This window comes from Nuphar pumila, chromosome 11 (assembly GCF_984573655.1).
Source record: "Nuphar pumila chromosome 11, dmNupPumi1.hap1.1, whole genome shotgun sequence".
NCBI classification, from domain to species: domain Eukaryota; kingdom Viridiplantae; phylum Streptophyta; class Magnoliopsida; order Nymphaeales; family Nymphaeaceae; genus Nuphar; species Nuphar pumila.
In genome coordinates this window covers 17218884-17242269 of record NC_143259.1, presented here as the reverse complement: position 1 = coordinate 17242269, position 23386 = coordinate 17218884, and the positions used below count along the sequence as shown (strand labels likewise).

The 23386-nt window shown below is 37.7% G+C and overlaps 1 protein-coding gene and 1 long non-coding RNA gene across 2 annotated transcripts; both read left to right on the top strand.

The window, feature by feature from the left end:
- The first annotated feature begins 2495 nt into the window (after window positions 1–2495).
- Window positions 2496–8253, top strand: LOC149822117 (putative phospholipid-transporting ATPase 4). The gene is made up of 10 exons (XM_089980762.1): window positions 2496–4297; window positions 4399–4509; window positions 4721–4997; window positions 5090–5178; window positions 5273–5360; window positions 5460–5669; window positions 5747–5872; window positions 7010–7108; window positions 7198–7389; window positions 7496–8253. Exons 1-10 carry the CDS (start codon window positions 2496–2498, stop codon window positions 8177–8179), a joined length of 3678 nt encoding a protein of 1225 aa, XP_089836888.1. The 3' UTR covers window positions 8180–8253.
- A 1891-nt stretch (window positions 8254–10144) lies between these two features.
- On the top strand, window positions 10145–22310 carry LOC149822116 (uncharacterized). Its single transcript, XR_016426008.1, has 3 exons — window positions 10145–10662; window positions 21907–22085; window positions 22173–22310. It is a non-coding gene; the product is annotated as an uncharacterized LOC149822116 (long non-coding RNA).
- The last annotated feature ends 1076 nt before the right edge of the window (window positions 22311–23386 follow it).

Below are 23386 nucleotides of genomic sequence, written 5' to 3'. Positions count from 1 at the left end.
ATTTCGTAGGAAAGTATATCATTTCCTGTCCAATGTGAAAGAAACGCCTTCCACACATGATTCAAGGGCGCATTTGTTACAGTCACTTGAAATGGCCATCATGCGAAACAGTCTCATGAAAGCTCGTCCACGCAGGAAAATGCTTCCCTAGGGCAGGGCATACGTCAACACTTTGATGTTGCATATTTTCGTAGGAAAGGTTGTGGTTCCGAGGACTCATTTCTCACGAGTTGTTCTTCTCACCTTTCGCACTCCCTTTTAATATTAAAAATTGAAGGGGCTGTTTCTTTAACCCAATTTACATATGAAAATAGAGGTTTTATACATGAAACCCTCCATTTTCCTATACACCTGAAACAAACATGCCAACTCCATATTCATGTGGTGCCATACTCATCATGAGTTTCTTTTCGCCTTAACCATGCATTTACTATGTAAATTCATGCACCACACCCCTGGTGGATTTACCCATGCATTTTTTCATACATGGGATGGCCTTCCAATCATAGAATGCCTTTTCAATGGAGTTTTTTTCTTATTGGTGGGAATGAAACAAACAACCCTTAATAGTGCCTTCAGTATGAAAGCCCGTTGTGGTGTAACAAGGGGGCCAGCGTGCCATTCATTTGGTGGTTACTAGGGATGTCTATTGATCGGGTCGCACAGGCTTAGCCTGTCATACTTAAGGTCATCGTGCCGGCAGCATAAAACTTGGAAGCTAGGACCCCTGCCCCCAAGGCCTATCCTACATGTTGGCTTGCACAGAGGGAAGACGCCCATGGAATCGAACCTTTGACTGTCGGTCTAGCAGCCAAGGCCCCACCCCACTATGCCAACCCGCTTGCGGGAATTGAATGTAGATATGCGTTTGATTTTTTTTCTACTGAATCTGATGGATTTTCAGATTTTTGTATCCATTACTGTAAAAACACCGCATATGGTATTAGCTTTTGACCATCGAAATTTAAATCTGAATCCCAATTAGGGGTGCAAACAAGTCAGATTCAGGCTGGATTCTGTTAGATCCGATGCAAACAATAGGTCCAAATTGGATCCAGATCTGAGGAGGTTAGATTGAATCGAAATTTGAAATACATGTGGTAATACTTGATCCCAAGAGAAAATATAACAAAACTGTTGCTATTTACATGTAAAGAGTGCATTTTGGCTGGATTTTGATCAGGAACAACTCCAGATCTTACTTAAAATGCTGATCTGAAACTGATCGAATCATTTGGATTGAACAGATCTGAATCCACATTTGAATTTTACTTAAAGGATCTATATCCGAAAAATATGTCAGTCTCGGATCAGATATCTGACCATAACCCATCCATTTAGTTGGATCAGGTATTGGTCACTTCCGACCCGAATCTGAACCATTTTCATCGTTAATGGTTAGGTTAAAATGGGTTATATATGAGTCTTGTCATGCCTGAAACTATTCAATTTCTAAAATTCGACACTAGATTCAAATGCCAATCCGATCCGGATTACAAAGTAGAGTTTCGATCCAGTTGAGATCCAAGCTTATGTGGCATTAGGTTCACTCAAACAAAAAAAAAAACGTTGGTTTTGTGTGAAAAAGGGTAAAAGATATAAAGTTAGATCGTATTGAAAAACAAAAACTGTATTGACGTATTCCATACATTATCTTAACCGAATCGATAGGGATCCGATCCAGATTGGACAATATGGTTTGGATCCGTGTAGGATTAAAAAGAAAGGAGCTCCAACCCGATTCTCATCCCGTGCATGGCTCCGGAAAAAATGGAGAAACGCGTGGAGCAAACGAGATCCCCAACCGCGTTCCGCTTTGCGGTTGGGAGTTGACCTCTCCTCCTCCGTCCCTCCTCTTCCCTGCCAGCTACTCTCTCTCACCAGAACCGGCGCGAGTCTTTCCTCCTCTTCCTCCTCCTCCCAATCAATGAGTTCCAATTCCTTTCCCTTCTCTCCTGCTATGTTACAGCTCGGCCTCCCGATCAGCATTGTTGCAAACGGCGCGTAACTGCTACTGGTAGGATCAGATTTTGTAAATATTCGATTTGTTGTCAAGGTTTTGGCTTTCGGTTTTGTTGTCAGATCTCTTTTTATAGATTTGGTTTTTCGGGTTTTGTGTATCCAGTAGAGTGATATCCGTGTTTTCAATGATTGCTTGTTTTGATGCTTTGTGAGTACATTACCTGAGAATTCTTCATTGGCTGGTTGTAAATAGTTTTGTCTACTAAGGTATTGATGGTGATTTCAAACCTTGCCAGAGCAAATAGAAAATGAGTCGCCTCTTGACTCATTGATAGGATTCGAGCCTGTGACCGATCAGTTGTCAGCGTTTTTGGTTATTTATCTGTCGCTCTTGATTTGCTTGCCTTGAACGATGGTCATCTTGGATTCTTGGGGAAGCTGGAACTCATCTTGGTTTGTGTTCATGTGTATGCTTATGATGGGAAGAGACGTGAATCCGTTGCGTTGGGTTTGAGGTGAGTACAGAGAGGAAGATGGCAACGGTGGGAAAGAAGATAATAGGGAGGATTCAATGGAGTAAGCTGTACACCTTCACCTGCATCCGGCCGAGCACGTTAGAGTCTGACGACCTGAATCCGTTAGAGGGCGCCGGGTTTTCGCGGGTGGTCTGCTGCAACCAACCTCACGTTCACAGGAGGAAGCCGTTGAGATACACATCCAATTACATCTCTACCACCAAGTACAATGCCTTCACCTTCTTGCCGAAGGCAATCTTCGAGCAGTTTCGCCGGGTGGCGAATCTCTACTTCCTCCTTGCGGCAATCCTTTCTCTCACTCCTATTGCGCCATTCTCCCCGGTCAGTATGATCGCTCCGCTGGTGTTCGTCGTCGGGCTGAGCATGGCGAAGGAGGCATTGGAGGATTGGCGACGGTTTGTGCAGGACATGAAGGTTAATTCTAGGAAGGTGAGTGTTCATAAGGGGGGAGGGAAGTTTGTGACCAGGACATGGCAGAAGCTTCGCGTCGGGACCGTGGTGAAAGTGGAGAAGGATCAGTTCTTCCCCGCCGATCTGCTCCTGCTGTCGTCGAGCTACGAAGACGGAATTTGCTACGTCGAGACCATGAATCTCGACGGCGAGACGAATTTGAAGGTTAAGAGGGCCCCGGAGGTGACCCTGCCATTGGGTGATGTTGCTGCATTCGCGGATTTCGCCGCGACGATTCGATGCGAGGATCCCAATCCCAGCCTCTACACATTCGTCGGCAATCTGGATTACCAGGGGAAGGTTCTCCCCATCGATCCGAGTCAGGTTCTCCTCCGGGATTCGAAGCTTCGCAACACGCAATTCGTTTATGGAGTGGTGATCTTCACCGGCCACGATACGAAGGTCATGCAGAACGCGACGAAATCCCCGTCGAAAAGGAGCACCGTCGAGAAGAAGATGGACTACATCATATATTTCCTCTTCACGGTTCTTGTTTTGATATCACTGATCAGTTCGGTCGGTTTCGCGGTGAAGACCAAGTTTTCAATGCCGGAATGGTGGTACATTCAACCTCAACACACTACAAATCTGTACAACCCCAATAATGCTGCTCTGTCTGGGGTCTTTCATCTGGTCACAGCTCTGATCTTGTATGGGTACCTGATACCAATCTCTCTTTATGTTTCAATTGAGGTTGTCAAGGTCTTGCAGGCGGTGTTTATCAACCAAGACATCCAAATGTATGATGAGGAAACCGGAAACACAGCTCAGGCGCGAACGTCGAATTTGAATGAGGAACTTGGGCAGGTTGTTACCATTCTATCAGATAAAACGGGCACTCTCACTTGCAATCAGATGGAATTCCTTAGGTGTTCTATTGCTGGTGTATCATATGGTGTTGGCTCTACTGAAGTGGAGATTGCGGCGGCGAAGCATATGGCCGCTGATCATACCAGACAGAAAACTGGTTCTGTAGATGGCAAGAATGAAGGGAATTTCCAGGAAGAAGAAATAGAGTTGGAAATTGTTACTGCCTCCACACCTGATGATGTCAAGAAGCCTTCGATAAAAGGGTTCGACTTCGAGGACGACCGGGTCATGAATGGAAACTGGTTAAAAGAACCCAATGCAGATGACATTTTGATGTTCTTTCGCATATTAGCAGTTTGTCATACTGCCATTCCTGTACAAAACCCTGAAACTGGTAGTTTCAACTATGAAGCAGAGTCTCCAGATGAAGCCGCGCTTCTTGTTGCTGCAAGAGAGTTTGGTTTTGAATTCTGTAAGAGAACTCAAACAAGCGTCTTTGTTCGAGAGCAGTATCCAACTCCAGGACAACCAATTGAGAGGTTAGGAATCCAAATGAATTCTGCAGTTTTAACAATTTTTAACCTTCATCCTGATTTTCAGAGCAGTTTTGACATCTTTTTTTCTGTTGGTACGTTGGTAGAGAGTACAAGATACTCAACTTATTGGAGTTTAGCAGCAAAAGGAAGAGGATGTCTGTCATCGTCCAAATGGAGGATGGCGAGATTTTTGTTATGTGCAAGGGTGCTGACAGGTCTGTATGTACTGACAATGTTGTAATCTTTTTGCCTCTTTTAATTGATGCTTCTGCTTTAATCTAAATGGATCACTTAGTTTTATTTTTTGGAGAATACTGTATGTCCAATGGAAATATACAGGTGATGGGTATTTTGTTCTTCTTTCAAAGAAATGTTCATGTTGGTCTTTCAATGATTGATCTTTTTATAGTACCTTAAATCATGCAGCATCATACTTGAAAGGTTAGCGAAAAATGGGAGAACATATGAAGGGGAGACAATTAAGCATCTAAATGAATATGGAGAAGCAGGATTGCGCACATTAGCTGTGGCTTATAAGAAACTTGAAGAGTCCGAATATTTGGCTTGGAATGCAGAATTTGTCAAAGCAAAAACTACCATAGGCCCTGACAGGGAGCATCTACTCGAACATGCATCAGATTTGATGGAAAAAGATTATATTCTGGTTGGTGCAACCGCCGTTGAAGATAAATTGCAGAAAGGGGCAAGTTTCTGCTCTCTGTTTCTGGTCATGCCACTCCAATTTATTTATTTTTTTGGTTTTCTTCGATACAAGTTATCTCCTGTCTGTCACAGGTTCCTCAATGCATAGATAAACTTGCCCAAGCTGGTCTAAAGATATGGGTGCTGACTGGTGACAAAATGGAGACTGCAATCAACATTGGGTAAGCATCTGCTGTTTATGACATGAAGCAATTTAGTTTGGATCTGCAAGTCTGGTTGCTGAGCTTTTTGCAACTTGGAATACTTCCCTCACAGATACGCATGCAGTCTGCTCCGCCAAGGCATGAAACAGATTTGTTTGACCACAATTATCACAGACTCACTAAGCAAGGACCCTGACAAGGTTAGATTTATTGTTGTACGTTTTGAAGAAATAACCTAGTGTTGGCATGTAGCATAGATCACCAAGATATCTTTGTATGTTTCTTTGGTGACTGATCAGGCTGTGAAGGAAAATATGTTATTGCAAATATCAAATGCTGCACAAATGATCAAGCTTGAGAAAGACCCTCATGCTGCATTTGCTCTGGTTATTGATGGAAAGGCTTTATCTTATGCCTTAGAGGATGATATAAAGCATCATTTCCTGAGTTTGGCAGTAGAATGTGCATCTATCATCTGTTGCCGGGTCTCTCCAAAGCAAAAGGCATTGGTAAGATCTTTCATTCTTGGTAATATGCCAATGTAAGGTTTGAATTTCTTCACACTATTGCCGGTTCATCTGCTTAGGTGACAAGATTGGTGAGAGAAGGAACAGGTAAAACAACTTTGGCTATTGGTGATGGAGCCAATGATGTTGGCATGATTCAGGAGGCACACATTGGTGTTGGAATTAGTGGAGTAGAGGGAATGCAGGTAATGTCATGAAGTATCTTCTTTCTTCTATTGTCTGTCTTGAATCAATTCAGATAACCTTGAAGTTCATAATTGATGCCTGAAACATCTAAACAGAAAAAATAAAACAACTTTTCAATCAGTGGGAGGTAAATTGTTTGGAGGTCCAGAGTTTTTTAGTTAAAGTCTAAAGACAGGTTGTAGAACAGAAATATAGGCATGTCTGCACACGTATATGTAATATATGCATGTATCTGTTTTAGCATATGCATGTGTTCACATGTTACAGTTATTGAAGGAAAAATGGAAAAAAGTTTCTAAAAATAATTAAAAGTGACGTTTATTAAATATAATAACACAATATTTGATTGCAAAAAATCATGAATTTTAGTTGTATATGCACATCAAAATATAGACATTATTCCACATATTTGAGATAGATGTCTATATATGACTATATGGCTTGATGAAAGCGCCATTTATATTTAAATGTTCTTCATGCTAATAGGAGACAATGAAAATAATTAAAATAAAAACCAAAAAAAACATAATAAAAGTCTATAACATATGGCAGATGTAAATCTGAAAAATAAGCACAACTAATCTAATTGATGACAAAGCATATGAATGATTTTTTATTTCCATTCATGTATCGATTCATAATTGCCTGAGATCAAATATTAATCTTAGAACCTATATGGTCTTCAATTGTGCAATTTAGTAATGGTTGAAAAGATCCAAATGAGGCCAACCTTGGGATGGTAGGATCTGTCTTCCTCCAGCCAAGCAATCTAGGGTTTGATTTCATTAAAGTTTGTGAAAAAAGGTGTGGGGGCATTTAGGGAGTTGCTCTTCACTGCTTTGGAGGGTTGATTCTCGATCGTAGCCATCCAACACACACTGAAGTTGAAGTGGGGGCAATTTGGTACAATTTTTTTATTTGCCTTAAGACATGAATTACTGTACATGCACAGGTGACATAGATTAACTCTGGATGGACTCTTTAGTGTGAAGATGCAAGATGGTATTTTTAAGAAATTATTTGAAGCAGTGATCAGATAGAAATGTTGCTGATGTGTAATTGCTTTCCCAGCACTAGCAGAAAAAACTAGTGGGAAAAAATATTTAGCAGGTGCTCCTGGTTTTATTTTTTTGTAGGCAGTGATGGCTAGCGACTTCTCCATTTCTCAGTTCCAGTTCCTGGAGAGGCTGCTTCTAGTCCATGGCCACTGGTGTTATAAACGGATAGCTCAGATGGTGAGACAGTTTTTAATTGATTATCAGCATACATGTTTATCAATGGATGGTGGATCTCTAAACTATATTCTCTGTAACTGCTTATACAGATTTGCTATTTCTTCTATAAAAATATCGCATTTGGGCTTACCATATTCTACTTCGAGGCGTTCACTGCCTTTTCAGGGCAGTCAGTTTATGATGATTGGTACATGATTTTGTTCAATGTCATTCTCACTTCATTGCCAGTTATATCATTGGGAGTTTTTGAGCAAGACGTTTCTGCTGATGTCTGCTTACAGGTGAATTCACAGTCTTTCCTTGCATTGATTTGCCTAATGCTGCAATAAAGTTATGCATGCATGTCACTGTCTCTGACTCGTCCTCTCTTTCATCTACCATCTCTAGTTTCCTGCACTGTATCAACAAGGACCAAAGAATCTGTTCTTCAATTGGCCTCGAATATTTGGTTGGATGGTGAATGGTTTATACTCTTCACTTGTTTTCTTCTTCCTCACCGTTTTCATGCTTGGTGACCAAGTGTTCCGTGCTGAGGGAGGGATTGCAGACATGGCAGTAGTTGGCGCGATCATGTTCACGTGTATCATCTGCACAGTGAACTGTCAAATTGCACTTGCGATGAGCTATTTCACTTGGATTCAGCATGCATTTGTGGTGGGAAGCATCTGCACTTGGTATCTCTTCCTACTCCTCTACGGCATGTTATCACCAGCCATGACAGGAAACTCCTTCCATATTTTTATGGATGTTGCACCTGCACCTATCTACTGGATTGTAACTCTTCTCATCACTGCTACCTGCAACCTCCCCTACTTATTCCACATCTCATTCCAAAGGGCATTCAATCCCATGGACCACCACATCATACAGGAGATCAAGCATTACAAGATGGATGTTGTGGACGAGCACATGTGGAGGAGGGAAAGATCTAAGGCCCGGCAGAAAACGAAGATCGGGTTTACAGTAAGAGTGGAGGCCAAAATCAGACAGTTGAAGGGGAAGTTGAATAAGAAGCAAGCTTCACTGATTCCACCTTCTCCACTGTCACCCCCTCCAGTATCAGGTTCATGACATTTTTTTTCCTGTTTTTACTTTTTTAATCCTTGTACTATTTTTTTTCACCATTTCGTTTCATATGGTATTTTTGGTCTTCGAGTGACCATTGTAGCAGCTGTGAAGATGTTGTATGTGCTATATAGTATTTACAAGTACTCTTTCAGGATACAATACATAAGATTCTCTTTTGAGTTCCATCATTTCCTTTTCATATATATATATATATATATGGTAGGTGCTAACTAAAGTTAGGTGTCTACGGGGAATGAATGAAGGTTTTTGAAGTGTTTTTTAGCAAATCTAATAATCCTGCAGATGTATTGGGCGTATTCGATTTGCTAGGAAGTGACACTTGGATCTTGTTTTTGTATTAAAAAAATGTGATCTTTTAAGCCTTGAATATTTGTAAAAAATTTAAGATGAAGGCTGAGAAGATGCTGGAGCAAAATGTTGACAACACCTACCAATTCTCAATTTCTGACTCTTCCCTTACCTCTCCTTCAGAAGGCTGAAGATAGCCTGATGGCGGCCGATGCTTCTAGGTCCTAGCGATTGACCACTCCTGTTGCAACTCAAGTGAAAATCAACAATAGTGTCTACTTTACCAGTCCTTTGGCCATTCCCACCTCACCCCCCATCAAACAAAACCACGTGTCAGAACAATACAACACACATACTTTAACATCAGACCAGCACACAACCGACCTAAAGATGACAAGGACACGATGCTCTTTAAATGAAATCTTCTCTCTATTCCACATGACATCCTGTTTGGCATGTTCTCTATTTACCATTTTCATATTATTAGAACTGAGTTAATCAGATCTTTTCATGCTATTTTTAAGTCATGCTTGTGTTGAAAATAAGATCTTACGAACACATTGGCATTGTTAACCTACCGTAATAGCAACATTTGGTGCTACATTCAAGCAAACATAAGTGTATGCTGCCACATGAAAAGGTTTTCAATGGACTAGACATGTCTATGTTTCAGACCCAAACTTGAGTATTCAAGGCCTCGTTTGGATGATGCCCAAAACCTGTGTATAAACTAGGTTTTACCCTTAAAAACTAGTTTGGCGGCATGTTTAGATGCCACCAAACTAAGTTTTGTAAAACCTAGTTTTTATAAAACTGGTTGAAAATCCAACTATGAAAAAATCTACTCAATGGTAGTTTTTTCAACTTGGTTTGTCCGGGGTAGCATTCCCAACTCCTTGCTACCCCCTTCTTCACATGACCACCACCTTTCTCTTCGTACCATCAACCATTTTCAGCCAGAAAATGGCCAGGAAAATATACCTTTTTTCCCTTTTTTTCATGGCTGTCCAGCCATTTTTCAGCCAGAAAATGGCCAGACCTGACAAGAGCAGAGTCAGGCAGTCCCAGTACGGAATTTTTTTGGCCGATAACTTGCCGAAAAATGGCCAGTTAATTTTTTCCCTCTAATTTTGGGATATGCAGCCACTCTTAGGTCATCCATCGGCTGGAAAATGTCCTGGCTGGTGCTGGCCAATAAGGGTGGCACCATCCCAGCCATTTCCCAACCAGTGTATGGTCGAAAATGGTTGGATAGCCATGAACCCTAAAAAAGAAAAAAGCTAAACCCTATTTCATCTATCTGACCATTTTTCAGCCAACCACTTAATAGCATACCATTTTATTGGACCCAGTCTACTTGTAAAAAAAGAGGGTTATTGGATGGTATTTTGAGTCTCTTCTTGGATATGTATTGGATCCAAGACCCAATTATAAGGGTATTGGACCAAAGGTATACCCTTTGAGGCTAGGTTTCTTGTTTTGGGTCTTCTTTTGTATTGGGCAGGTTTGGATCTCATCACACATTGTATTTAGATCCAAAGATCCATGAAAGGCATATGGAGTTACATGAGACTTAGTGAGGGGTATTATATTCTTTTGGGTTCAGAGGGTCTATAAATACCTGTATGATAGGTTTTTCTCATAACGCTTAGAGCCTTCTTAATGAGAAATATTTCTTTTTGTTCTCTCTCTTGTACAGTGGATGTAGCCCTTGCCCCTTGAGGCTTGAGATTGACTAATTAGGGTTCTTCATCTCTCCCATCCACCTCAATTCCTTATTCATCTCCACCATAGCCAACCCTTCCATATCTCTAATTCTCCCTCATCCATCCAAACTCCTCTGTGATCAGCTACTATTTATGATATCAGAGCATGGTTTCATCTTCATGAAACTAAAAAAAACTAAAAAATATTGTTCGTGAATGAGTTCATGGTTGGATTTCAGCATTAGAGTGAATTTTGGGCTAGCTGATTGGAGTATTTCACCTTCAAGCATGAAAATCAGGTAGATCGGCTTGTAGATCTGCAATTGGGATGTGATTGGTATGTAGATAGGGTTGAAATCATCATCAGATGGTGGAAGGAGTCAGATCTAGCAAAATTGGGAAGCCATTGACGTGAAAAATCACCCAAATTGTGAAGAACGACCTCTCAACGTGAAGAATGTTGGGAAATTGGTGAGATCGAATTCTTTTCACCATGAATTTCATTTTGAGTTCTTTGATTATGTTTAGATCTAGCATTTCATCATGATTTATTAAAGATGTGAAGTGTTGACACGTGATTTTGGAGTTTTAGATGCTTCAAAGAATTCATAAAACATGAATTCCTCTTTTGATGTTCACGTGAATTTGGATAAATGATTTTGGTGATTGATGCTTCATTTTGGTTGATTGGCCTGTGAATCTGAGTTTCTAAGCATAGATCTTTATTTTGATGTCATTAGGTCTTCTGTTGGGTGTTGATTTAGTTACTTTTACTGAATTGAGAAAGTTTTAAATTTAGAGAAGTTTTTCGGTAGTTAAATCTCTTCTTTTTTTCGACAATATTTTAGTGTTGGATAAAACCACTTAAATCGATGAGCTTTCTTGTCCAACATAGGGTTGGATTGAGTCTCTGTGGTGTTAATTCCATTGGAGTTAGATTGTGGAGACATCTGGAGCAAAATTCAGACCAAAATCTGGAGAGAAACACATTAGAAATTTTTGTTTTATAAGTTTTGTTTCTACATAAAGATGCAGAAAACACATTAAATTGTTTCAACTTTTGGTATTTACTAGCGTATCATTTGGAGTTCAAATTTGAGACTACGACATGACAGAAGTGAATCTGAACTCACAAGCTCATCCAAAACCTAATTACTAGCCTTACATGTCCTTAACCAAACCAACTTTACCTCACCTCAAAATTGATTCTCAATCGTGACATAACCAATTTATCATACCCTACTTTTCTGTGACTATAAGTACTATGTTTTGTTACAAAACAAATAAGTATAACATAGCTAATTGCACCCACCTAAACCTCACCATAATTCACCAAAAAAACACAAACCCTAGCCAACTAACTTGCTGCTAAGACCAAACCAAAATTTGACCTAAACCCTTGATCTAGCAACATCTTTCTAGTTGCAAAAGAGATTTCCTACTGTCAAATTGAGGAATTCACTTTTGTCAAGGATGGTGACAAGAGGAGCTCAGGAGATGACGAATGGTCATAGCGTTGAGACATGACCCCAAGTGAGTTCCCATTCTTATGAAGATAATAGCCACCATGGAACAGATAAAGGCTGAGAATAACAGCTGAAATTCGTTAATGTAGGAGCCAAAGACGTGTAGATCTAGATTGGATTATTTTTCTCCAATCCGTGTGAAAATTTAGATCAAATACTTGTCAAAGTTGATTTGACTACTTTTTATGAGGAACAGAACACTGTTAAGAGTCTCAAATCGAACCATTGGAGCAACAACAACCGAACAAACAACTACCCAATGATCGTAGCAAATATGTTCAACAAAATATGGCTGAAAAAGAACTCGTGGCAATTCTTATGGTGGACAATGAATTGAAGGATATCACTTCTTATTATGTCTAATTATGAGTGACTCCAAGGTTTTGAAAAGGCTTCTTGGAACTTCTTAAACAAGGTTATGAGGTTCCTAATGAAGGATCAAGAAGTGGATGTTCGCTCTAATATTAAAGACCTCAAATAAACTCAATTGCAAGTCTTTCGTTTCCAAAGAGTTACAACTTGCTATTAAGGGAATCAACAAGTGGGAAATAGTTTGGCACATAATGAGAACCCCAATGAGAAAATATATTCTGACACTTTTAGGGGATTCTCAACTTGGACACATGTATTCTCTTATGGTTTTTGGGGTTTCTCATCTTAGAGCAAAATACGTGTTTTCCTATGCTTTTCGTGGGCTTCACTATGAAAAGAAACCTTCTTAAGATCAATTGTGGGCATTTGGATGAAGCAAAAGGTTCGCTTACTACCTTGGGTTGAGTGGACCCACAACACCAACCACCACTCTTCCTTCAAGAAGATCTCAATCATGGCAAATAATGAGTGTTAATCTCCTATCACTTGCCTTGATAATGGCATCACATGGGCCAAATAGGTAAAGTTTGCTTATATGAGAAGGGCCAACTCCTAAGGAAGCATGGTTTGCATCTAAGAAGCACAAAACCACCATTCTCTCGTGAGCATGAGTTACTAGTATAAGATCTTTCAAGTTTTGGCATTGAGAACAACCCCAATTTGAAGAGGGTGGATTGATAGAATACCATTTTATTAGACTCTCACTTAAAAAAAATGGGTTATTGAATAGTATTTTGAGTCTCCTCTTAGATATGTATTGGATCCAAGACTCAATTATAAGGGTATTAGATTATGAGTATACCCATTGGAGAGAGTTTTCTTGTTTTGGGCCTTTTTTTTGTATTGGATGGGTTTGGATCTCTTCACACATTGTATTTAGATTCAAAGATCTATATAGGGTGTATGAGGTTATAAGAGACTTAAGAAGGAATATTCTAGTCTTTTGGGGTTCATGGAGTCTATAAATGCCCTTATGCTGGGGTTATCTCATAATGCTTAGATCCTTCTTAATGAAACTCTTTTTTTGCCTCTCTTGTAGAGTGAATGTGGCTTTTGCCTTTTAAAGCTTGAGATTGGCTCATTAGGGTTCTTCCTTGGTGAGATTTTATTTTCATCTCTCTCATCTACTCCAATTCCTCACTCATCTCCATGGTAACCAACCCCTCTATCTCTCCAATTTTCCTCCGTCCATCTAAACTCCTCTATGATCGGTTACTACCACTTGCTAGAAAATGGTTAAGCGGCTGGGTTATTTTCTGACCGGAGGCTGGCCTGAAAATGGCCACACTTTTGTTTGTTTTTTTTTGAGATTTGAAAACTCAATGACATAATTTTTCAGGTTTTGAGTCATCCAAACAACAAGAGAATTTGGTTTTTGGCAAAATGGGTTTGTTAAAAACCAAGTTTGAAGGTAGAACTAAGTTTTTAATAAACTTGATTTTACCTCATTCCAAAAAGGTCTAAATGTTAACAGAAAAATGAAGTCCTAAAAAATATTCTAACCGGAATCCTAGGAAGCTAACTATTATTATTTGACCACCTTCATTTTTATGTTCAAGTACATTCAAGGCCCATCATACCGACCACCAAGCCCACCAGGTTGCTCTTATGAGCAGGTTGAGAGCAAAAGATATTGAAAATCACCACCACCCATGCCTGTACGGAGGGCATTTCGTACCACCATGATGGGCTGGTGGGACGGAAATGCCCTCCGTATAGCCTGAAGGGGGCACTCCATGATTTGTGGTTGATATTGAAAAAATCACTACTGATGGTGATTTTCAATATCACCTAATCCCAACCCCTTATTTGATTCACTTAAGAATCGGTATCAGCCGATTCACCTGAACGGTTGGCCAAGCGATTTGAAGCCGATACATTTTTCCAACATTGGTAGAAACGTTTCAACATCCATCCAAACTCTTTCATGATCTATTACTACAAGAATTTTGATTCCTAAGAAAAAAGCTGGGTAGGGAATCGACTATAGCAAAGAGATACACCGTGGATGTAGAAACCAACTTCTGCGCCAGCTCAGCAAGCTCAAGTCAGACTTGCCTCATCCTAGCTCAATCTGATTTTGTTAATTAAAAGTTTGGCCTCTCTCTCTCTCTCTCTCTCTCTCTCTCTCTCTCTCTCTCTATATATATATATATATATATATATACATGCCACAAGCAAATCATCCCACGTCCATGCTAATGAGATAGCCACAACATGGCAAACAAGGCGTCACATGCCGACCACTTTTCCCCTTTGTAATATTGTAAGAAACCATGTTGAACATCTATGTGGTAGGATTGAGTTGATAAAGGTTGAACCTATGATTTCTAGTTACATAGTTTTGAGTCTTCAATAGCACCAAATATTAACCCTACATATACAAGGAAAACATTGGTAATGTTGTCATGACATTATATCACTTTTGAAAGTCATTGGTGCAGGTTGTTTTGATTCAATCGAATCTCATAGATGTGTTCAGTATGTTCTAAATAGTTAGAATTGGCTTTTGAATCGCATTTTTTTAACAAAAATATGATTTTATGACCCGAGAAGGCCGTGTCACACATTGTAGTCCATTGATTTTTGAAGCCTTATAAAAACACGCCTATCGTGTTGCAATTAGGCAATTCAAAAGTCTACAAACACTAAGGAAAGCTTGTGGATCATATTTGTAAGTGCCCTAGCCCACAAAGGACACCCACTGGTCAAGCCACTAGTATGATACCAAGGGGGAATTGATCCTCAACAAGATGAGGTTCCACCATCTTTCTAAGACCGCCCTAACCACTTAGGCAACCCAAGGCAGGCTTATATGTATAGGGGTAACATTTGCTATAGTCATTAGGTACAAATAGGGATGGCAGTGGGGCGGGGCGGGGGACAAGGTTTCCACCCCCGCCCCGCCTCAAAATTTTATCCTCCACCCCCGCCCCGCCTCCGTGGCGGGGATGGATTTTATCCTCCACCCCCGCCTCCATCCCCGTTTCATACCCTTCATCCCCGGTCCAAACGGGGATGAGGCGGGGCGGGGCGGGGAAAAGTGCACGTCCACCCCCGCCCCACCTCCGCGGCGGGGATGGATTTTATCCTCCACCCCCGCCTCCATCCCCGTTTCATACCCTTCATCCCCGGTCCAAACGGGGCGGGGCCCCACTTTCCCCCCGGTCCACTGCCATCCCTACCGTACAAATGCCTTTTTCTGCTTTTTATCGCCTTTAATTAAAATTAACCTTACATATGTGATCTACATATTTTTCTTAGTGAAAATGGGCTCTTAGATTATCCGATTATGACAAGTAGGCAAGTTTTTATAAGGCTTTAAAAATCAACTTCCTAAACTAAACTGTATGATATTTTCCTAGGTCATAAAATCATGCTTTTTTTATTTAAAAAAATGATTCAAAAGTTAATGCTCACTATTTTGGACATGTTGAATCCATCTATGAGGTCCAATTAAAACAAAACAACCCACGCCATAGAGATAAGGAAGCGTTTGTACCTTGTAGTATCTTTGAGATATAGCTGTGGTCTCCAATAGCATATGGTGGGTAATCAAGTGCAGCAGCACACAGAAAGTGTGCAATCACATTTGCACCTGATCCTCCCTTCAATTTGGTTGTATCAAGTGGGTCAGATTTGAACCAAAATTAGTATCAGACTATCATGATTTCAAGTGAGGATGGGCACGTTGGCAATTCGGCATAGTATTGTGAACTCTTCCATGTGTGAAATTGGTCGTAAAATAGCCCATTTGTTTCGTTCCCATGAAAGGGGACATCCTTAATTTCATAGGAAAAACCATGAGGAATGTCAGCACGGCTTTCCCATCAAAGTCCTTTCACATGGGCTTATAGTAGGGGTGTCAACGGGTCAGGTTTACCCGGACCAAACCCTATAGGGTCTGGGTATGGTGACAAATAAGAAGACCTGATTAGGACCCCAAGGTCTGATTAATACATGAACCTGGGTATAGTTTGTGAAATTTTATACCAGACCAGGGATCGACCCGAGTTCCGATTAAGAACCACAATTTTTTAGTGTAAAAATGATAAAAAATATTGTTTTACTGGGTATGGTCCGGGTCTGGTTCATGTAGTTTTTATTGGGTCCGGGTATGGTTTCTCTTATAGTAGACCTGACTAGACCTGGTTCCGGACCCAATACCATACCCAAAAATCTGGCCCAAGTCTGGCTCCACCTGGGTTTGAACTAAACCCGACCCATTGACACCCTAGCTGATAGTGCAAGAGGTGAAGTGATTTTCACATAAAATTGGCATAGAAGTGAGAAATACCGCACCACCCACCTATGGTGTTTCATGGGTGTTTGTTTCACCCATGATGCTATGTATTTTAGCAGCCACGGATCTGAACCATTTGCATCCCCATGGGAGACACCTGCCACGGTGGACATTTGAAAAACCATTAGAGATTCCAAAGTATAAAGGAAGGTGTTCTGGCATATAACTCAAACTGTGCTTGACGAATCCAGGCTATAGTGCAAATATCAGCAATATTTAGAAATATCATGATTTTGTCATGGTATCTTTAAACATCATAAAATGCTGGCAAAAAGAAATATTTCAAAGTTTTGCCTATGTTAAAGCATCACTTCTTTTGAAATATTAACACTTTCAATTTTTTATATATTGTTATATAGCAACGTGCAAAGAGTTTTCTTTGCAGGCTAGGGCACACACTCGGGGCTTACTATTTAGGAGGAAAGGTCCATTAAGCGACCTCTGTTCTGCAGGTTCCTTGTCAAAAAAAAAATCCCTTCCAAAGAGCTGCCTAACCAATTCTGAAAATTCTAGCTCAAGTATAAAATGATATTTTGTACTTTTTCCCACGTATAAAATCATAAAAGCCTTATTTCAAGTCTTATTTTAGCTGATGCGATTTCAATTCCACTTGGAGAGAAAAAAAATCATTCTACTTCATGGAATTTAGCCCATATTCGAGACAATGTAATAAATATTGATGATATTCTGAAAATATAATGATTTATATTACGATGTTTGGTGAAGTCAATACATTCCTTTAAAAAATAAGTATATTCAAAATATCACCCATTTCAAAAACTGTGTTTTGTTGTGATATTAACACGATCAAGGCTGTTTTTTAAATTACACATTTTTTACAAATTTGTTTATAACTTCGTTTATGCTTCTAAAATTTTTTGTAATGTTTATATACACTGATTTTTTTAAATATTTTTAAAAATATCAAAACTTTAAAATTTGTCATGAGATTTTCCTCACCAAGATTTTCTCAAGAACAATGTTTGTGACGGAGTTGTCGACTCGAGTTGTGACCTTCACTCTGCGCCCAGTGGGTTTGGACTTGGAGTCGACTATGAGGTTCTAGTTACGGATTTAAACCTGAGACTGATTGGGCCTACTATAAGAAAATCCATACTTGGGTTCTATATGGATTGCATAAACTAGACTAGTGCATACCCAGTGAAATAATGAGTGTACTGTATGACAAAAATGACAAGTTTTCCAAAATGCCTTATAATTTTTTAAATCCAACCCATGCCCAAAATCACAAATGTCTTACTTCTTTAGGACCTTTTGGACCTTCACATGAGTGATCCTCTTGAAGTTCGCAAGATATATTAGTATGTTTTTCAGGTATCGCAAACTCTCACTAAAAGGTAGATTCCACATTTTTTTAAAGACCTCACAAAGTTTGCATGACCAAATTTATGAAATTTCTATAACTGAAACCGGTCATAAATTACAAATATTTTACTAAATTCGCATATATAGTACAAAGTTTGAATAACTAAATTCATGAACTTCTTGTAACTAAAACCAATCGTAACATTGCAAATATTTTATTAAATTAGTATATACAGTATGAAATTTGCATAACTAAATTCATAAACTTTTTGTAATTAAAATATGTCGTAACATCATAAATATTTTACTAAATTTGCATATATAGTATGAAGTTTGCATAATTGAATTCGTGAACTTTTTGTAATTGAAACTTATCGTAATATCACAAATATTTATCTAAATTCGCATATATAGTATGAAGTTTGCATAACTAAATTCGTGAATTTCTTGTAACTGAAACTTCTCATAACATCATAAATATTTTACTAAATTTGCATATATAGTATGAAGTTCGCATAATTAAAATCACAAACTTTGTGTAATTAAAACATGTCATAACATCACAAATATTTCACTAAATTTGCATATATAGTACAAAATTCATGAACTTTTTGTAACTGAAACATGTAACATTATAAATATATGACCAAATCCATGACCTTCTTGTAATTGAAACATGTCGTAACATCATAAATATTTTACTAAATTTGCATATATAGTATAAAGATCGCATAACTAAATTCGTGAATATACTATAACTGAAATTTGTCGTAACATCATAAATATTTTACTAAATTTATATATATAGTACAAAGTTTGCACAATTAAATTTATGAATTTTGTGTAATTGAAGCATGTTGTAACATCACAAATATTTCACTAAATTTCCATGTATAATACGAAGTTTGCACAACTAAAATCGTAAACTTCCTGTAATTAAAATCATAATATTGCAAATATTTCACTAAATTCGCATATATAATATAAAGTTTGCATAACCAAATTCATGAACTTTTTTTAACTGAAATCATAACATCACAAATATTTCACAAAATTTACATATTCTATATGAGTTTGATGTTTTGATTGCTATTATGCTCAGCATATGTGGAATTGCTGACTAGTTTGTGGACTTTGCAGAATTTCATAAATGTTAGGAGTAAAGACTCTGTAGAATTTCCTTTCTTATATGAAATTTTGTACGAGCATTAAATGTGAGGCTTTTTTTTTTAAAACCCCTTCTTCGCAGCCCAGGAACATTTTCGCATAAACTAGGGTTTTGTTGTGGTCCCCAACGTTCATCTCTCTGACAAAATTTATGGTGACTATTTATGGCTAATTATCGACATTACTTCATTAGTGGCACTTCATCGGTGACGATGAGTTTTTGATAATCATCGACAACGAGTTTTTCTAGTAAGCACATCTTTAATGGCTGAATTAGTTATTTTTTGAGACACCATCATTAATCAGTTTTTTTTTAAACATTGACATGACACAGTTATATTGCATGATTTTCAAGTTATTTATGCATGTTCAATAGCATAATCCATTTTTTTCTTTATTTAAAATATTTGCATGTGAGTGTTCGTTTGTTGCTTTGTTTTCTTAACGAATGGTATGCATCTATCCTTGAATTTGGTTGTTTATCTGTAGCGTATCTTGTATTATAAACATGAGTAGAGAACACTTGCATCATTTTCGAGTTCTTTTGAATTGTCAATAGCCCATTCTATTTGTTTTTTGTAATGTATTTTCAATAGCCTATTTCATGTCTTTGTTGCCCACCTGTTTACCTATATATACCTCTATCTTCGAATTTGGTTGTTTATTTGTTTGTATTTTGTATTATAAAGAACGAGTAGGGAACATTTGCATCATTTTCAAGTTTTGTTTACATTGTCAATAGTTTATTCTGTTTATTTTTTGTAATGTTTTTTAATAGCCCATTTCATATCTCTATTGCCTGCCTATTTACCTATATTTCTTGTTTTATTAATATAGAAATTTATAAATTTATTTATTATAAAATGATGATTGAGAAAATTGTCTCGAAGGGGTTCACACTCATACCATCAGCTACTGTTGAAACACAACAGCAAAATCCAAAGAGATATTACAAATTGGGTGGTGCTTACTACATTAAAGTATCGACTAGGCTTAACAAGTGGGTAGAGAGGGAGCCTACTCTACGGCTGCAAGTTTGGGTGTCATACATTTTTCAAAAAAAATACAGCATCACAAAGCTGAGACCCAAAAATTTGCACTCAAACTTGCAGCATCTAACACTTTCAGAGAGACTTTCAATGATTTCCAAATCTAAGGTTGAAACTGCAAAAATGGTTGATGAGATTGCAGACTAATTCTTATCTCTCATCCCTAAATCATCTAAGAAAGGGGAGGGGGCCTAGTGGTGAGCAAGTTTGAGTTGCTGGCTCATTCTGAGGTTGTTGTTAACCTCAGTGTTTGACTAGAAAAAGTTAAAGATGTGGCCACCTATAGTAGCAGTAGCGAGATAGAGAAAAAGTGTGTGGAAAATAGAGGCGAAAGATTTTATACAAGGGTAGAGGAGGTACCTCAATAATGAGAGGATGTGAACCCTAAGGTTGAGGTTAATATGGAGGGTTTTCATAAAGTGGAGGAGAGTGATGGTCCTTTGGTTGGATCATATGTTCAACAAAGGGTTGAGGTTGCAGTGGAGAGTGCACAATGAAGATGCTTAGGGGGATGTTGAGTCTAGGTTGAGAACCATTTGGAGGGATCAGATAAGGGTCCTCAAGAGTTTGAGGTGAAGGTCCTAGATAATAAGGTGGTAGATCAACCCTTGTAGATAGGTATTATCATTATTTATTATTTATTAATTAATTTTTCATATATGTTTGAAACATGTTTTTAGGATAACTAGTTTAAATATTATAATTAATTGATTAGTTTGTCATGTATGTGTGAAGCATATTTTAAGGATAAATAGATTGAATATTGTAATTCAATCTTTAAAATATTATATTTGTGTGCATGTGTAAGCATATTTATAAGATAACTATAATGAGTATTATAATTCAATGATTAATTTGTTATATATGTTTGAAGCATATTTTTAGGATAACTAGTTTGAATATTGTAATTGATTTGTTAGTTTGTCATATATGTGTGAGGCATGATTTTATGATAACCAAATTGAATATTGTAATTAAATCTTTAAAATATTATACTTGTATGTGTAAGCATGTTTATTAGACAAGTTCTCTTAATATGGTAGTTCAATAATTAGTTTATTATATATAATTGTGATTTGAGATTGAGTCCTATATTCAATAATTAATTTATGATATTTTACTAATTTTAGCCAAATCAATTGTGACTATAGGATCCAAATGGACAAGATTCATCAGATCTAACAAATTGAATGCACTGATTCTACTGGTTCTAAGAACACGAATACTTTCGAAAACTGACATAAGAAGTGGAGTGGCTGGATTAAATGCATTTTCAAAAATTCTTGGAGATCACACCATAAAACATCAGTCACAGTCTCCTAAAGTCTATTGTGCAATTCTAGAATCTGTCAACTAATACATTTCAAGTACTATATTAATAGAATCGATCAACTAATGATCATTATGTTAGAGAAAGTGGCACAAATCACTAGATTTAAGTGCCATGAGGAGTTAAAGAATGCACATTGATGGACAGATTTTAAGTACTTGTATCGTCTTTACCTAGAAGCAAAGGAAGATATATTTAAATGTGAAAGGCTCACGTTATCATGGTTGAGGAACTACTATGACCCTAGTAAGAGCAGGAAAATGAATAAGAACTATGTTTTAAAAGGAAGGGCAGCCAATGACTGGATAACAATGTGAGAGTATTCTTGCTCTACTTTTTTGGCACGTGCTTATTGATTGACACTGTTGGAAAGTCGATACATAAATCATACTTAAAAATATTGCATGACTTGGATCACATCAATGAATACACATGGGGAGCAGTTGTACTTACACACCTATATAAAAGTTTAAGTAGCACAAGGTGTGTAAGACTTACCGTCTTCACCATGTTGGTATTATAGGAGGTACTTATTCATTTATTGTACTTAAATTTTTTATTTATATTCGAACATTATTTAACATTGTTGATATATTATACTATGTATTAATCCATACTAATCTATGTATTGATCATTGCAAGTTTGAATATGGAAGCACGTATCCATTGAAAGGACCTTGAGGCATGATTGTCTCCTAAATTTTTCATGTGTTACAATATGGAGTCAGTCATGCAATAAGGATGAGGGAAATGATTGAAGAATGTTGGCTCCTCAAATGAAAAGGGTTCAATGCAATGCAAAGTTGTGTGTCTTAACCATGGTATGTAAGCATTCTTGAAACAAATTTCTATATTTTTTATAAATAATGTGATATGGGACTAACTATGAATGAAACTTCGTCATGTAGGTAAAGTGGTGCCCCTACGAAAACACAAAGAGAGAGAATGATGTGGTTATGTAAGCGGACATTGTGAGTAGGGACATTTCATTGCACAACATGAATGAAGTTGAGCATTAAATGGTCAATCAAGTGGTCTGACAATTTGAGTTTGTTCAATAACCACTCTGTCACCCTCACATAGTTATTAAAACCATCTTGAGCATAAAAAAGGATCGGACGAAGGATTATCCCATGATGTTCTTCTCTGAACTTGCAGATTGGATCAATGACTTGTCATCCATGTTTATAGCTACTGACAAGGAGAACGAAGTGTAACACCCCAAAAATGGTAAAATTTTACTTTTTTAAAAATACTTTAACATATAGCAGCGAAAAAACTTATCAGGTTTAAAATTTGGCATACTACTTTTCGTAACCATTCTTAACCATACAATCATGAAATTAAAAATAAACTCAAGCATTTATTAAATAATTAAACATCCATAATCATCCATAATTAATTATATTTATCCAATTATAATTAAATTAAAATAATAAATCAGAGTCTCAAAATCTTTGGAAGTATAGAAAAGATATGGCTCGGTCACCGTTGCAACCTCCCGCCATCGCGTGCAAGCCCTACTCACTTTCTGTGAAATATTAAACCAAATGGGGTCAGACATATAGTGTTTCAGTAGGATAGATTATACTAAACCAGTAAAATAGAAATTCAGAAATAGGAATTACATCTAACTTTTCATACATTAAATCTAAAGAATTAATTGTGCATCTCATTAATTAAAACAAGTATACTAATTACAGTAATGAACAAATATGCATCACTCATTTTAACCAAAGCTAGTAAAAATGCATGAACAGTTAAAATGCATGAACTTACCAATATAGAAGTCATTTATTACATGAACCAGTTCTTATCTTTAATTATATTTTCTTTCTTAAATGATGTATGTTATGCCTAACTAATGTGCATACATCTTAAGTTTTCACATCTTAGCCCCATGGGTACAAACATGGGCAGACACCTGGATCAAAACCATGATGCAAGCGATATTTTTATACATGAGTGACTTTAGCCTAGTCGAGTACCTTTCACCAGTCCTAGGTGAGGGACGAAAAGCTTGAGAGAGACTCCCAACACCTCCACCCTGATGCATCAGAATTTCACTCATGAGTTTCTTTTCCCTACATTGTAGTCTAATACAAATAATTTTTTATGCAAA